We start from the raw sequence: 14,196 nt of genomic DNA on the forward strand, positions 1-14,196 counted from the left end.
GTGAAGAAGATGCAAATCAGGTGGTCTCATCCGTTGGCGCCGGAAGCTATGTATTCCTGCTCTTTTCCCCCCTCCATGGCCACCATCACTACCTGGTCTGTCAGTTGAAGTTTGCTCTGTCATGCAGTACATGATTATTTCAACCCACACTATTTCCTTCTTGCATTAAGTTTATGTGGTGATGTGATTGTTGTGATTTAAAGCTTATCCGTCCTACACACTGTTTCTCCTCACCAGCAAACTGCCGGGGAAGACTTTACCAACCTTGACTGACGTCCCATTACTCCACCTGCCATGTCATTCGTGACGAGCATAGCACACACGGCATTGATTGATCGGGTGGATGGTTGAGGGCTAACCAACGGTCGAAAAAGCAATCCTTGTGTTTATGAGACAACAGCATTGTGTCTAAACTTGAGTAACTAGCTCTTTCGCCGGACGGAAGACGCTTGAACTCCCCGCTATACTCCAGAGTCTGCCTACCATGGGAAGGCTCATCAAAAATCACTGGGCGCGACTTATTATTCTCACAGCCTCAGCTTGTATGTACAAGTCCCTTTTCATCCACTTCATCTTTCAACGCTAATCTGCGTGACTGGATCTATAGACCAAATCGGCGGTGCGATCGAAGGCTTCATCTGGCCGAAGGTGTTCTGGGATTTTATGACGGACAATTTGAATGGCGCTGTGAACCCGGTCCCTGTGCTACAAATTCTCAACCTCCTTTTGGGCCTACTCGGCCTTGCATGGGAATGGCCTTTGAAATATGTTGCCGGCTCCCTCGCGCACCGCAGCATCGAGTTCCGATTGATCTTCTATCCCCTCAGCGCTCTACTCTCCATGCTCCTCTACCAGGGCACGGACCCTGCTCTGTACTACCTTATTGGAATCGGGGTGTATTTCTGGGCCTACAGCGAGGGCGAGGTATGTATTCTGCGACCGACTTGATCAATGTCATGGCTAACCGACAATAGGTCGTTTGCCCTATCCCATGGACACTCCCGAAGCGAAGCGAATACAAGGTATAGCATGACTTGTACCAACACGGCACCTTACACTTAACGACCACGATATGATATGATTTTATGAAACGATACCCAGCAGTGCTAGTATATCGGTAATATGTGTTTCTTGGAGTTGGGACAGATAAAAGGTCCTCTTTCAGTCAGTGATGACTGTCCAGCTATTGACCTGGATTGTGTGGCAGTTATGCAAATATGGACTCTGTTACCTGGATTGCCAGAGTGCATGTATCTGTCTGTATTATAGTTCATTTCTACATGGAATCAGAAAAATATATATCGTACAGAATGTCTTGTACAACACACCCATATGATCCGTAGTCGACAAAAGAGGCCCCCCCGACATGCCAAATTTATGTGCAAGTAATGCTTTGCACTGTGGAACAACAATGTACCATTGGTACTTATGCCCAATCTGGCATATCCACAGTACTTTTATTGATGCCTGGTTGCCACTTTACTGAGGCAAAAATAATCCACGTGATCCCGTGTCCAATAATACCCAAAACGGTTAAGCGTCTGGAGCGCTCCAGACCGAGGAACAAGAGATGAGGCAAATCACCAGCAACCAAGGAAAAGCTTTTAGCGATCCCCTGAAATAATGCCTATATAAATCTATCAACATCACTAACCGGTCGAATATCTGCAGCATCACTGTCACTAACACAGACAACTTTCTCAGCACCAGTCCTACAGCCAGCCAGCCAGCCAGCCAGCTAGCAAACAGCATGCCCCTAGTCGAAGACAGTCCTCGCGAGGACATCGACGCGATCCAAATACCCTCTACAACCCCCAGTCACGACAATGAAGCTCATAATGAAGAACACTACGACGATAACGACGTCCCCGTCAACAGAAAAACCAGCTTTGGTGGTCGTCTTAATCAATACTTCCACACAGCAAAACCCACATCATCAGCGCCACCAGCACTCCCATCCACGAAACAAATCACTACCAGCACTTCCTCTCCTCTCAAACGCAAACGAACCACACCACCAACAGCACTCATAACACGGATAACCCGCTCGCGCTCCCGCTCCTCCACCTCAACCCCAACCAGCACCACCACGACTACCTCCTCCCCACGCCCACGCAAAACCCCCACACCCACACCCCCCACCTCCTCAGCAGCAGACTCCCTCCTCGTCGACACCATCCCACCCAACCTAACCCTCCTCCTCGTGGGTGTAAACCCGGGGGTTCTAACGGGCGTAACAGGCTACGCCTACGCACACCCGAGCAACCTCTTCTGGAAGCTCCTGCACTGGTCCGGGATCACACCCATCCGCCACCCACCCTCCGATACATACAAACTTCCCGAACTATATAACATCGGCAACACGAATATTGTGGAGCGTCCGACGCGGGACGCGAGTATGCTCAGCAAGAAGGAGATGGATGCAGGAGTACCGGTTCTGGAAGAGAAGGTGAGGGAGAAAAGACCGGAAGTGGTGTGTCTTGTGGGCAAGAGTATCTGGGAGGCGGTTTGGAGGGTTAAGGTTGGACGGGGGATTAGGAAGGAAGAGTTTAGGTATGGGTGGCAGGATTTGGAGATGAATATGGGGAGAGTGGGTGGTGAAGGCGGGTGGGAGGGGGCCAGGGTGTTTGTGGCTACGACTACTAGTGGGTTGGCGGCGGGGATGTCGTTGCAGGAGAAGAGGGAGGTTTGGGATGAGTTGGGGAGGTGGGTTTGTGAGAGGAGGAAAGTATGGGAGAGGGAAAGGGAGAAGGTGGAAGTTGGTGGTGATGATACTAAAGTAGAATAGATATAGAAGCTTTCCGCTACGGTAATAGAATATAGATTTAACCATATATGTTTCATTCATTTCATTTATCAATTACCCTCTTTTCCTAGGGAGATAGCTAGGAAAGGTAAAGTTACACTGCATCATGTTCATCCGCTAGTAAAAGCATAATCATGTGCTCGATCAGTCGATATCATGCTACTATCAATCCTTGCCCCTCTGCACATCACGCCACCCATCAAGGGATCAAGGGGGGAACGGCCAGCCAGCCAGCCAGCAAGGGCGTAATAACATGCACGAATCTATCGGAAAGCAGGTCCATTACGGAAGTTGGTATCACCTTGTTGTTCGCGAGCCTAGTATCACAGATCAGTCAGCATTATTCCTCATGAACGGTCAAGGGAAGCAAAGCAAAGCAACATACAATAGTAGACTGGTACTCGCCGCGCTCCAAGATCTGGGTTATAACGTCGTCTTCATTGGCAGTTCCGAATTCATTCTCGAGACTAGCCTTGCTAGCTCCGTCAAGGACGCCTTGGGCTCCGTGCCTAGAAGTGAGTGCTGGTTAGTTCTGCTTTCACTGCTGAGGGCATAAAGACGACAAGGACTTACTTGTGAGTAACAAAGATCTTCCAGCCGTTAAGAACATCCGCCAGAGGGACTGAGCGGTCACCACGCCATCTGTTCAGGGCGTCGTGGTCATCGACGAAGACGATGAAGTCGTCGGATGCTCCCTTGTAGAACATCTTGGAGGTGGGGTCGTTGTGGCGAGGCATCTTGGTAGTATGTAGTGGTTTGTAGTTGTTTTGAGACAAAGGTGGAAGAACGATCTAGTTTCTTTCAATGAAGCTGCTAGAGACGATGATCTGTCGAATGACTAGGAGGATGGAGAAGAGGGAAAGTTGAGATGAAGTGAGTTGAAGAGTGTCGTGAGAGGTGAGGGCAGATGACGTCACCACGATGCTACCGGAAGACAAAGGCGGGCAAACAGTGGCAGGAAGAGCAATTGAAGTGAGGAAAGTTGTGCAAAGGGTATTTCTATAGCTAGTAGAGAGTTCGTTTGATAATTGAGTAGATGGGATTTAATTTGATTCCTCCTTCTCCCGAATAACACAGGCCTTTAAATACATCGAGGCGGGTGTAGTGATGCCCTGGTCGCGGCGGGAGCACCGACGTCATCATCGACTGATGCTGCGGATGCTCTGCAGTCGCTCTTGCGCTTCTGGTTCACCCGGTGGAGAAACATGGCTCCCTATGGAATTCAATTCCCTCATCGGCATCATCATCATTCCAGTCACTGACATTTCGGACATTCTGGCTCGCTAATGCTACTAATTACGTCTCGCTTCGCCCCGGTCAATCTCTCCTCCCCCACTCGCCTCAGAATCGACACGAATCCCTAAGAACCCCATACATATTCCACACACTTGTACCTGGCCATCTGATGCAATACTGCAGTGAATCTCACACAAGTTGCATCATCACCTCCATCACACTCCACTTCCAAGCCCCATGCGACCCTGTCTTTTCGTTCGTCGGGAGGACATCGAATTGAACATTCTCCGGATAGCAGATGCCTTCAAGGAACAGCCGTCGGGAGTCTCCGTTCCTTTGTTGCCATTACTGGTCGGAATGATCTCAGCCTTGAACGTCGCTTTCGGTCCCCCTTTCCCTTTCCATGTCTTGGACCTTCTAATGCTTTCCTTGCTATGTCGCGGCAAGATAGGTCCCTTGTCTGTCTCCGGAGTTGTTGGCTTGCCTCTAGATACATTTCGTAAACTCTTCTCCTGACTCTTTGCAAGCTTCCTAGGGTCTTTTATCTCATCTGAATATGCCACTTCTGTAGTAGACTTAAGAGGATGTCCTCCGGTGCTGAGGCTCACACAGCTGGAGCGTCGGTACAATCCCGGCCGGCGGCTCAGGTGTCTCATAAGGGACCCAGGACTATGAAAAATGTCCCCCTTGCCCAGAGTCATTCCAGGGTATGGAAGAGCGTCCCGCGTGTAGAAAGAAGAAATGGCACGTTCTAGCAGTATCCGATCTTGTCTCCTGGCGGTCAGTATAAGCGCTGGACACAAGGAAGACATCTTTGGCCGCTCGATTTCCCCGTCCACAGATTCCGTCATCTGGAGTTTTTGTGGACAATGCGTCTTTTTGATTATGATGTTCTGTGAATCTGGTAGAGTCCGCGACGTAGCCAGTGCCTGCATAGATGGCCGGCGAGGTAAGAGAGGCAGGGGACCGTTGCCGCAATTCAATGGGGCCAACTCCAGAGACAGGAATGAGTATTCTTTCAGCTTCGCCACTACTGACTTCGGTATGTCAGTTAATACGGCCGCAGACTTGAGCATCTCAGTTTCCCATTTTTTTTCTTCACGTGCTGACGAAGCACTGAGCACCAATTCATAGTTCTTTCCCAGAGACTGGAAAACCAGTTTCCACGAGAACAAACAGCCATAGCAACGAAGACCTATCGCAGAGTTCAGCATACAAGGCGACCGTCATAGGCAGCTTCCTCACCTTCTCCGTTTCTGATTGAATCGATCTTCATGTCAGAAATATACAGGCATGCTAATGCCTGAAGCCTTCGGTAGTCATTGCTTGGTTTGGCAATCACGAAATGATAGGTGAATAGAATGCAGACCATGTATCCTCCCGTAATATACTCAGGTGTCTGGTATGTGATGTGAAGAACCCCACAGAGGCTCAAAGGACCCAGTTGCTTGTAGATGTTATCGATCGTGTTCTATGGATTCAAATCACCTCAATTTCCATATCCTGTAGGGAGACGTGGTATACTTACCGATGCTGATAGGTCCATGAAGCTCTGTAGCAAAAACGTCTGCTTCACTAGTGCCTTGCTAACAGGGTTGTCGGTAATTTGATTTACTTCGCACACCACCGCGCGGACTTGTTCGAGGACCTGTCGGATGCCGTCATGGGCAGATGGGTCGTCTTGGATATGTGTCCATCGTAACAATTCCTCAAGCAGCAAAGGGTATTTGCACAGACGCTGAACCGGCTGTTAATCGTCAGTATCCAGAATCATAACTAAGGGACGTGTATCCCCGACCTTGATCAGAAGGTCATTCAAAGACATAGCTCTATTTTCCTCCTTTGTCTGCCGTTCCAACGATGTTACCGATTTTGATAGAGCTTCAATACCCTGGTCGAATATACGCCAATCCGGTACAGACTGGCGGAGAAAGTTAACGTCCACTGTGAGCAAGCCATAGTTTTTACAGAATAATCTGTATGCTGTGAAAGACGCCGACTACCCATGTCAAGTTAGTAGTTGACAAATTGGTAGAGCTTATGGAGAATCTGACCAAGTTTCCGACTTCTAGCGCAACCTGCAAAGCTTCTTTTGTCTCCGCAGCCAAGGCTTTGAGACGGGAATCCATAGAAGCCCTAAAGCTGCGTGATCGCAGAGATTTAGCATGCAAAGTCCTCAAACCAAAGTCAATTGCACTCAAACGCTTGTGAATCCCCCGAGGCATCAGACTGTCGAACTCAGCCGCTGCCAAATTCGATATGGGTGTCAGCTTTCGAATCTGAGCAAGGAAGTTCTCATGCGTGTCTCGGATCTGTTGAACATTGTGGTAAATCTCTGGTCTGGCAGAAAATATGAAAAGGGCCTATGATCAGAGGACATCATGTTAGCTATCTGCGATGAGCAGCACGTGGCTATGCTTCAGTTGGAGAAGAATCATACATCCGCAAGTGCTTTCAAGCCGAATATATAGTCACATTCGGTAGTGATCAGTTCTCGGAGAACACGTCGCCTCTTAATGGCCCTGTGTTGGGCTTCCTCATCTATTGAGGAATTCAACGCGGGTCTGATGCTGTCTAGCGATTCACGAGCATCGGACCTTATACTTTGATTTGTTGTGCTCTGTGTAGTTCCCCTCGACCGTACCACACTTTGGCTAGTAATGCTCAGAGTAGCCGTCTTAACGGTTCCAAGATTGGACGAACGGGGAGACAAGGACTCCCATTGTTTTTCCTGGTACTCATTCGAGGGTAGCAAGTCCGGTAGAAGGTCTCGGTCATCTGGCTTGACTTCCATTGGCCAACCCTCGACGTATCTTTCGGGTGGGGGACAGCATCTTCGGGATCGGAAGCTATTCATCCAACGCTTGAATGCAGCCACAGGGTCCACTGGCATAGGATGCGTTGCAGTTATCTCCACCTCATATTCGGGCTTCTCTAGGATCAGCAAGGGAGGATCGCCCATATCCTTGGATTCTTCCATGGTGCAGACTGTGTGGAGAAGTGAGCAAACTTCAAGTGACGATGTCAGCTTAGGAACAGGTCATGCTTTAAGACCAAAAGCGCAATAGAGCACTTGTGTCAAGAGTAGTTATGCTGGCTAACAAGTGGAAGCAACGACTGGCACAATCCATCACATGGGGAAAGCATGGTATACTTGCTGTCACCGAGGGAGCTCACGTGTTGGAAACAAAATGTCCAGTGTGAACGAAAGCAATTCTATGAACCCCATCACAGTGAGTTAAACAAGCTTACGGTAATGTTTTGAGTAAAGTTGCCTATACATCACGCACCGCTCGGTTGAGGATCAAATTGCAATGTGTTTTGTCCTACCACACAGTAACGGCTTTTCGTTGCTCCCATCGATGAAATGACAGACATCAGCATCATCTGTGCACCCTTAGCAGTACTTTTCATGTAGAAAGGGTCAAGGCGTCGAATTAGTGATGTGGACGGTTCACAGCTTGGTAGATGTTGTTCATGCTACTTTTGAGGCTTCTAGATATCAGTTTGCGGCAGCACAGTAGTAGCAGATAGCAGTTTGGTTTAGCATTTTCAAGCAAGTATGTAGCTGTAACAGATACCTGCCAGCATTTTATGGCAACTTATTTACAATAACGTAGTATCAACTGTATTAAATGGGGAGAAATGGATGATGGTGTTGCGCAGTTCTCTTCATAGCGCGCGATGCCAAGAAGGTGAAACTCCCCCAGATTTCCCACCGAAAGACCCACCGCCGTTTTCCGGGATCGGTCTGCGACAGCTCTCGCCGCTCCCGATCCTTCATCTTTCATCCAACCAACGATGTTCTAAACCACCTCTCACTCATTCTAGTATGGGAATACCCATGGGTTCCAACATTCATGCTCCAACAGTAGCCTCCGGCCCTACGTCCGGAGGGGCTCCTCCTCGCGATCTGTCCAAGCTCGGCATGGTCGATCTCATGCAAGAAAAGGAACGCATCGAAGAAGAACTCTCGGCTCTGAGTAGCTTCCTTGGCTCGGTGAGTTGAACTGATATTGGATAAGCCTTGCCACTCTGTGAGATGTCGACTGACGATGCTTTCTGTCTAGCATGGCGTTAATATGAACACATCTCTCACTACTTTCGATGGCTTCCCACGAGACGATATCGATGTTGCCCAAAGTGAGTCACTACTTTTTGCCTCCGCAGTGCGTCTGCTAAACAGTAGTTAGTACGCACCACTCGAGCCCGGATTATTCGACTGCGGAATGACCATAAAGACGTGATGTCACATCTGGAGAAAGGAATTCACAACCACTTTGCCAATCTGCAGCGGGCGCAAACTGCCGCACAGTCGGGTGGCTTGGGGTCGCAACCTAGTGTGACTGGGAATAATACCTCCGGCACTGGGGCATCTGGGTTACCCTTCGCAAAGGTCAATAGTGTGGTGCCTGGAAGTCCCGCAGACCAGGCAGGTCTAAGGGTTGGAGATACCGTTCGGGAGTTCGGAAGTGCCAACTGGCTCAACCATGAACGTCTCTCCAGGGTGGCGGAGATAGTGCAGCAGAGTGAAGGGGTAAGTAGGCGATGTGCTTCCAACCTCTTAGTCGTCTAGTCCAGGGACATGCACTCGGGAGAACGCTCTAGGCTAACGTCTTCTAGCGCACTGTGGCGGTCAAAGTCGTGAGGAAAGATCCGAGTTCTTCCAGCAGCATCGACTTGTCCCTGCAGCTTGTCCCTCGCCGTGATTGGGGCGGTCGGGGCCTGTTGGGCTGTCATCTCGTGCCGCTGTAGTGGACTGGCATCGGGTTAGGCACGAGGATGACGGCCGTTTACTGTACTCTGGGATAGTCCCTAGAATACTAGGACTTAGCCGGGTACGATCTACTTTCGTTTATGATTTCTCCCTTTTGCTTGCTATTGGACTTTATGAGGAATGTGACATGTATTCATGATCGAACGCGACGTGTTTATTCTTGCAGGGAAATACCTAGGGAAGCATTCAGGGTGGCGTTTCAGTTTAGGTTCAAGAGATGAAATTGCACCTGTTTATATGGACATTGTCTATCAGTTCCGTACAGCGTAGAGCGTTCACTCGCGAAGAACCGCGTGGATCGACAGCGAGGCATGCAATAAATGCAGTTTGCGCGATCCTGCGGGGCACGTGGCTGCCTGAGGCCCAAAAAGATCACGTGGCCGTCAGGCTTGGGCGACCGACTCACGGCAAAAATTCCATCACCGGTAGAAATAACCTTCCCACTCTAACTCCTCCCTGTCCAACCCCCTCGTTCTATCGAACTCCCCTCGGTCGCTTCGTCCATCGAGTGTCGCATCTCACTGTCGACTTTTAATTTCCGTCGACTTCTATCGCAGACTCTGTATCGCTTCTCTTCATCTCCAACCCCTCACATCACATCCAACCTTCATCATGGCTGCTCAGGTACCGACCTTCAAGCTTGTCCTCGTCGGTGACGGTGGTACTGGAAAGGCAAGTTAAAACAAGAATTTCTTATCCTATATGGCTTACCGGGTGGAGGTGGCATGTCACCTCTTCGACGCCTCTTTATGCTCGACTGCATTCCTGCCATGCGCGTTTACCCCTCTCTGTTGCCCGTCGTCTCTATCAACAGAAAACTTCATCGCCCGCCCAACCTCACCCAGACAAGACATCATTACTGACTGAGAATTTTCACTGCAGACCACCTTCGTCAAGCGCCACTTGACTGGCGAGTTCGAGAAGAAGTACATCGCCACTCTCGGTGTCGAAGTGCACCCTCTCGCTTTTAACACCGTATGCCCCGCCGGAAACCCCGCTTTGTCCATTCCGCCGTCTTTGTGCCGGTCCGACTAACGCTTTTGCCAGAACCTGGGTAACATCCAGTTCGACGTCTGGGACACTGCTGGTCAGGAGAAGTTCGGTGGTCTTCGCGATGGTTACTACATCAACGGACAGTGCGGTATCATCATGTTCGATGTTACCTCCCGTATCACCTACAAGAACGTCCCCAACTGGCACCGTAAGTGCTTCCACAAATCAGCACTCGAACCACGCGCAATCTGGATCAAATTGACAAATTCACTCTAGGTGATCTCGTCCGTGTCTGCGAGGGTATCCCCATCGTGCTGTGCGGTAACAAGGTCGATGTTAAGGAGCGTAAGGTGAAGGCCAAGACCATCACCTTCCACCGCAAGAAGAACCTCCAGTACTACGACATCTCCGCCAAGTCCAACTACAATTTCGAGAAGCCCTTCCTCTGGCTCGCTCGCAAGTTGGTCGGCAACCCCCAGCTGGTAAGTCAGACACGGTCATTGGTCGCTTTCACTGGTGAGACTGGAAGCTAACAAGCATTTCCCAGGAATTCGTTGCTGCCCCCGCTCTTGCTCCCCCCGAGGTCCAAGTCAACCCGGAGCTTCTGGCCCAGTACGAGAAGGAGATGGACGCTGCTGCCAACATGCCCCTGCCCGACGAGGAGGACGCCGATTTGTAAACGCGCGATCAATGAAGGCTGGAACCAGAGCCTGGGTCACGAGCTCGGGCTCGTGGCTGCTGTTCTGTCCCAATAACTGGGTACGTTATGCAAGATTTCAAATCACGATACAATGATAGCGGAGGGAGGAAATTAAGCCCGAGAACGGTCGGCATGATTATGCATTTGCAATATTTACCACTAGTAGTCTAGACTCTGATTATCTCTACAAAGTTCCTTTTTGATAACGGTGACACTGTTTATCCGTCCATCGGCTATATCTGTTGGACAAAAAAGTTTACATACTCTCTATTCTCTTCGTTCTCTGCTGTAAACTTCCAAAATCATATTTTAGTAGACACCGATCTACAGAACACCCCAGTGTGTTTACCCCCATCCCCAACTCCCCCTTACCTAGATAGATAGCCAGTTAGGCCCTCACAACGAAACCGAATCCCACCCCCAACAAACTCAATCGCACCGTCACAGCCCCCACCAACCAACCTAGTATAGAAAAAACCCACCATACCAACTATCTACACGTTGGTTTGGTATCAATTACTTCTACCCCTGCGTGTTACTCATCACACAATGTACAGTATAGTACAGTCCAATATGCATAATTTGCCGATCCATCGAAAGAAAAAGAAAAGTGTGGACTTTTCCCCCCACCCAAAAACACAGTGACGTCACCGGTGTGACTGATCAGGCTGACAAGTTTGTTGTTGTTGTTGTTGTTGGGTTGAGATTGGGTGTCTGACATCCTTGCTTATACTACTAACTAAATAATATTGATGATTACTAACTAGTAGTGTGGTATCTGTGGTTCTGGGGATGGTTGTTGGTTTTAGGTTGAGTGGTTATGTTAGTGTATACTACTTACATGTTAGTGGATGCGATGTCTTACTGAAAATGAGATGATCATGGTCGATTGAGCAAGTTTGTTTTCATTTTTTTTCTCTATTCAAGTAGCAGGTAGATAACGTATTAGGTAGGGTATTGGGCGGTGGGATCTGGGTGTAGATAAACAGTTTCGGGAGTCTGATTCCGAGTCATCATGTAAGACACAAACATTCTTCTTTCTTTCTACAGTAGACTAAGCAAAAGTTCATTCTAGACATGACATGGTAGTGCAGAAACTTGTTGAGTGATCGGAACACATATTGTTGGGAGCAAATAACGATAATAGTAGGTAGAGAAAAGTGAAGATGAGAAAGGGGTCTAGGGTATCTTGTCGTGCTGGGAATCCGCAAACGCCATGTGAATATCAGATCAAAGTAAAAGAGATAATTAAGAGCGGATGTTCTGGGAACAGATCGGTTAGTAAATACGTAAAAGCAACATACGAGTTGGGCGTCGGTGGACTTACAAACAGAAATGCGAGTTCGCGGGCTCCGAGTCTGGAGAGATTGCTTGATGCCTTCTCGTCCAGAGCACCCTCAACAAGCTCCCGCTTCTTATCCTGCAATTCAAGGATACGGTCTTCGACGGTATCCTTCACGACAATGCGATGGATCTGAACAGGGCGAACTTGTCCAATGCGATGGGCACGGTCGACTGCCTGCTCCTCAACATAGGGGTTCCAGAAGGGGTCGAAAATGATGACCTGGGATGCTGCGACAAGGTTCAGGCCTGCGTTGCCGGCTTTCAGCGACACCAACATAATTCTGCAGTCTTCATTGTCGGTAAAGTCCATCACGGACGTGTTTCGATCTGCTGGACGCATGCTCCCGTCGTAGCGTCGGTAGTCCCATCCTTGACGAGCGATCGGAATCTCCAGCAAGTCGAGCAGAGACGTGAACTGGCTGAAGATGATGGTTTTCTCGTTGCCTTCTCGATGGTAGACATCGCGCAAGATCTCCATGGCCTTTTCGATTTTGGCACTCGACATCCAGGTCTTTTCGAGGCGACGCAGGTACTTGAGCTTCGATTTCTTATTCTTCTGAGCATCCTTCTTGAGTTCCGCAAGGGACTTCTTGTTCTTGGCTTTACCCTTGCCCTTCGCTCGCTTGCTCCTCGTAGAGGGACCTTCTTCCTCATCATCGTCCTTGACAATGAACCGAGAAAAACCTCCAGCGTCGTCGCTATCATCATCGCTGTCGTCGTCGCTATCCTCGTCGTTGGCGTCTTCCGTATCTTTTGTAGAATCAATTCCATCTGCCTCGTCGGATGGGTCAGGGAAATGCACTTTCTTGAACGACTGATGATCGGTGATTTTCTTTGGATTCACCTTCGCGCGACAATTGGGACATTTCACTTCGCCTCCGTCATCGCGCCCGCTCCGTAGGGCCATTTCCGGGTCAGATATTCTCGAAAAGCACTCCGCGCAGGTTCCGTGGCCGCAAGGGAAGAAGATGACGGGATTTTCGACAGCATCTATACAAATCGGGCATTCTAACTCGGTGTTGTCCTTAAGCCGAGCAACAACTTCAGCGCTAAACGCTTTCGCATTGGCGATGAGATCCATGCCCTCTTCGGCAGCATTAACTTCGGTGGTGAAGTCTTTGATCAGATGAGGGTGGCAGCACGCCTGTCGAAGTCGAAGGAGTAAAACCAGGATATTGGAATAGTTGCGCCCAACTCCTTGTTGGAGATACCGGTTGACCTCATTTTGACTGCGTGCCTCCAAAGCATTGTAAAACTCTTGCTCCTCCTCGCTGAAAACAGCATGGACTCTTTCGGAGACCTTGGGCGGTAGTTGCAAAATCGGTTTACCATCGATTTCGGAGCTTTTAGTTCGCCGCAGAAGAATGGCCTTCAACAAGACCTGTAACTGAAGCATAGCCTTCTCGCGCATGGCGGGACTAGATTTCAGTGGCCGGGTGAAGTCCTAGGATTTGGGTCAGCCATCCTTCCGTTAATATACATAATAGGGTCAGGGTATACTCACGCGATTGAATGTCTCAATATTACAGTATGGCCGAATGCGCAGAAATTTGATCAGCGAGTGTAACTCTTCGACATTGTTCATCATAGGAGTCCCTGTCATGCACCAGCGGTAGGTGGTATTGAGCTGGCAGCATGCAAGCGCAGCTTTTGCATTCCGGTTCTTGATGCACTGAGCTTCATCTGCAATGACACGATACCATTTACAACGCCGCCCTAGAAGAGGGAGACTGTCTAAGGCTTTCCTTGCCAGGTTAACATCCCGTTCCTCTAGCTCCTCGTACTTCTGCTTCCGCTTCAATTCTGCGGCCAGTGTGCCGAAGGTGGTCAGAACCACGTCGTACCGCTTCAGTTCCCTGAAAGTTGTGAGCCGTTTATCGCCATGCAATACCCAAATGGAAAGTTGGTGCTTTCCAGGCCTAACCATCCTTTCAATCTCTCGTTTCCATTGTTGCACCAACGCAACGGGAGCAATGATTAGGGTAGGCTTGCGCTCGGGATCAGTCGATGGGCGGGACACTATGAGAGCAATAGCTTGTATGGTCTTCCCCAGACCCATATCATCCGCAAGGATACCGCCCTTATTGTCGCCCTCTTCCATAGACTTCATCCAAGACAACCCCAACTTCTGGTGCTCTAGCAGCGTGTACTTGAGAGCTTCGGGGGTTCCTTCGCGGTTCTGTAGGGCAATCTCAGAGTCGGGTCTGATGCTTTCCAGCAGCTTTTGAATATCTTCTTTCGTCTTGTTTGGGTCGGGCCCATAGATTTCAGAGCCATAGTAATCACTAGAAATGTCAGTTGTGACCTCATCAATTAGCACTTCATGGGGGGGGGGGGGGG

General features: G+C 49.4%; 7 protein-coding genes across 7 annotated transcripts; 4 read left to right on the top strand and 3 right to left on the bottom strand.

The window, feature by feature from the left end:
* Window positions 1–484: 484 nt before the first annotated feature.
* On the top strand, window positions 485–1,269 carry An08g10010 (hypothetical protein; the record flags this gene model as incomplete). The annotated part of the gene is made up of 4 exons (XM_001393072.3): window positions 485–542; window positions 608–924; window positions 975–1,022; window positions 1,147–1,269. 4 exons carry the CDS (start codon window positions 485–487, stop codon window positions 1,267–1,269), a joined length of 546 nt encoding a protein of 181 aa, XP_001393109.3.
* A 481-nt stretch (window positions 1,270–1,750) lies between these two features.
* Window positions 1,751–2,788, top strand: An08g10020 (uncharacterized protein; the record flags this gene model as incomplete). The annotated part of the gene is made up of 1 exon (XM_001393073.1): window positions 1,751–2,788. One exon carries the CDS (start codon window positions 1,751–1,753, stop codon window positions 2,786–2,788), a length of 1,038 nt encoding a protein of 345 aa, XP_001393110.1.
* A 281-nt stretch (window positions 2,789–3,069) lies between these two features.
* Window positions 3,070–3,543, bottom strand: An08g10030 (uncharacterized protein; the record flags this gene model as incomplete). Its single annotated transcript, XM_001393074.3, has 3 exons — window positions 3,070–3,123; window positions 3,192–3,315; window positions 3,380–3,543. 3 exons carry the CDS (start codon window positions 3,541–3,543, stop codon window positions 3,070–3,072), a joined length of 342 nt encoding a protein of 113 aa, XP_001393111.1.
* A 714-nt stretch (window positions 3,544–4,257) lies between these two features.
* On the bottom strand, window positions 4,258–7,022 carry An08g10040 (uncharacterized protein; the record flags this gene model as incomplete). Its single annotated transcript, XM_059749346.1, has 6 exons — window positions 4,258–5,190; window positions 5,259–5,513; window positions 5,571–5,789; window positions 5,841–6,041; window positions 6,097–6,405; window positions 6,483–7,022. The coding sequence occupies 6 exons, from the start codon at window positions 7,020–7,022 to the stop codon at window positions 4,258–4,260; spliced, it is 2,457 nt and encodes an 818-aa protein (XP_059604154.1).
* Window positions 7,023–7,886: 864 nt separating this feature from the next.
* Window positions 7,887–8,797, top strand: An08g10050 (uncharacterized protein; the record flags this gene model as incomplete). The annotated part of the gene is made up of 4 exons (XM_001393076.3): window positions 7,887–8,042; window positions 8,113–8,185; window positions 8,236–8,579; window positions 8,666–8,797. 4 exons carry the CDS (start codon window positions 7,887–7,889, stop codon window positions 8,795–8,797), a joined length of 705 nt encoding a protein of 234 aa, XP_001393113.3.
* A 634-nt stretch (window positions 8,798–9,431) lies between these two features.
* On the top strand, window positions 9,432–10,491 carry An08g10060 (uncharacterized protein; the record flags this gene model as incomplete). Its single annotated transcript, XM_001393077.3, has 5 exons — window positions 9,432–9,491; window positions 9,702–9,794; window positions 9,867–10,020; window positions 10,089–10,294; window positions 10,360–10,491. The coding sequence occupies 5 exons, from the start codon at window positions 9,432–9,434 to the stop codon at window positions 10,489–10,491; spliced, it is 645 nt and encodes a 214-aa protein (XP_001393114.1).
* A 943-nt stretch (window positions 10,492–11,434) lies between these two features.
* Window positions 11,435–14,101, bottom strand: An08g10070 (uncharacterized protein; the record flags this gene model as incomplete). The annotated part of the gene is made up of 4 exons (XM_059749348.1): window positions 11,435–11,566; window positions 11,840–12,485; window positions 12,669–13,300; window positions 13,361–14,101. Coding segments are annotated over 4 exons (2,151 nt in total), but the record flags the coding sequence as incomplete, so codon positions are not given.
* Between the last annotated feature and the right edge of the window lie 95 nt (window positions 14,102–14,196).

The sequence above is a fragment of the Aspergillus niger genome, assembly GCF_000002855.4.
Source record: "Aspergillus niger supercontig An08".
Lineage (NCBI taxonomy): Eukaryota > Fungi > Ascomycota > Eurotiomycetes > Eurotiales > Aspergillaceae > Aspergillus > Aspergillus niger.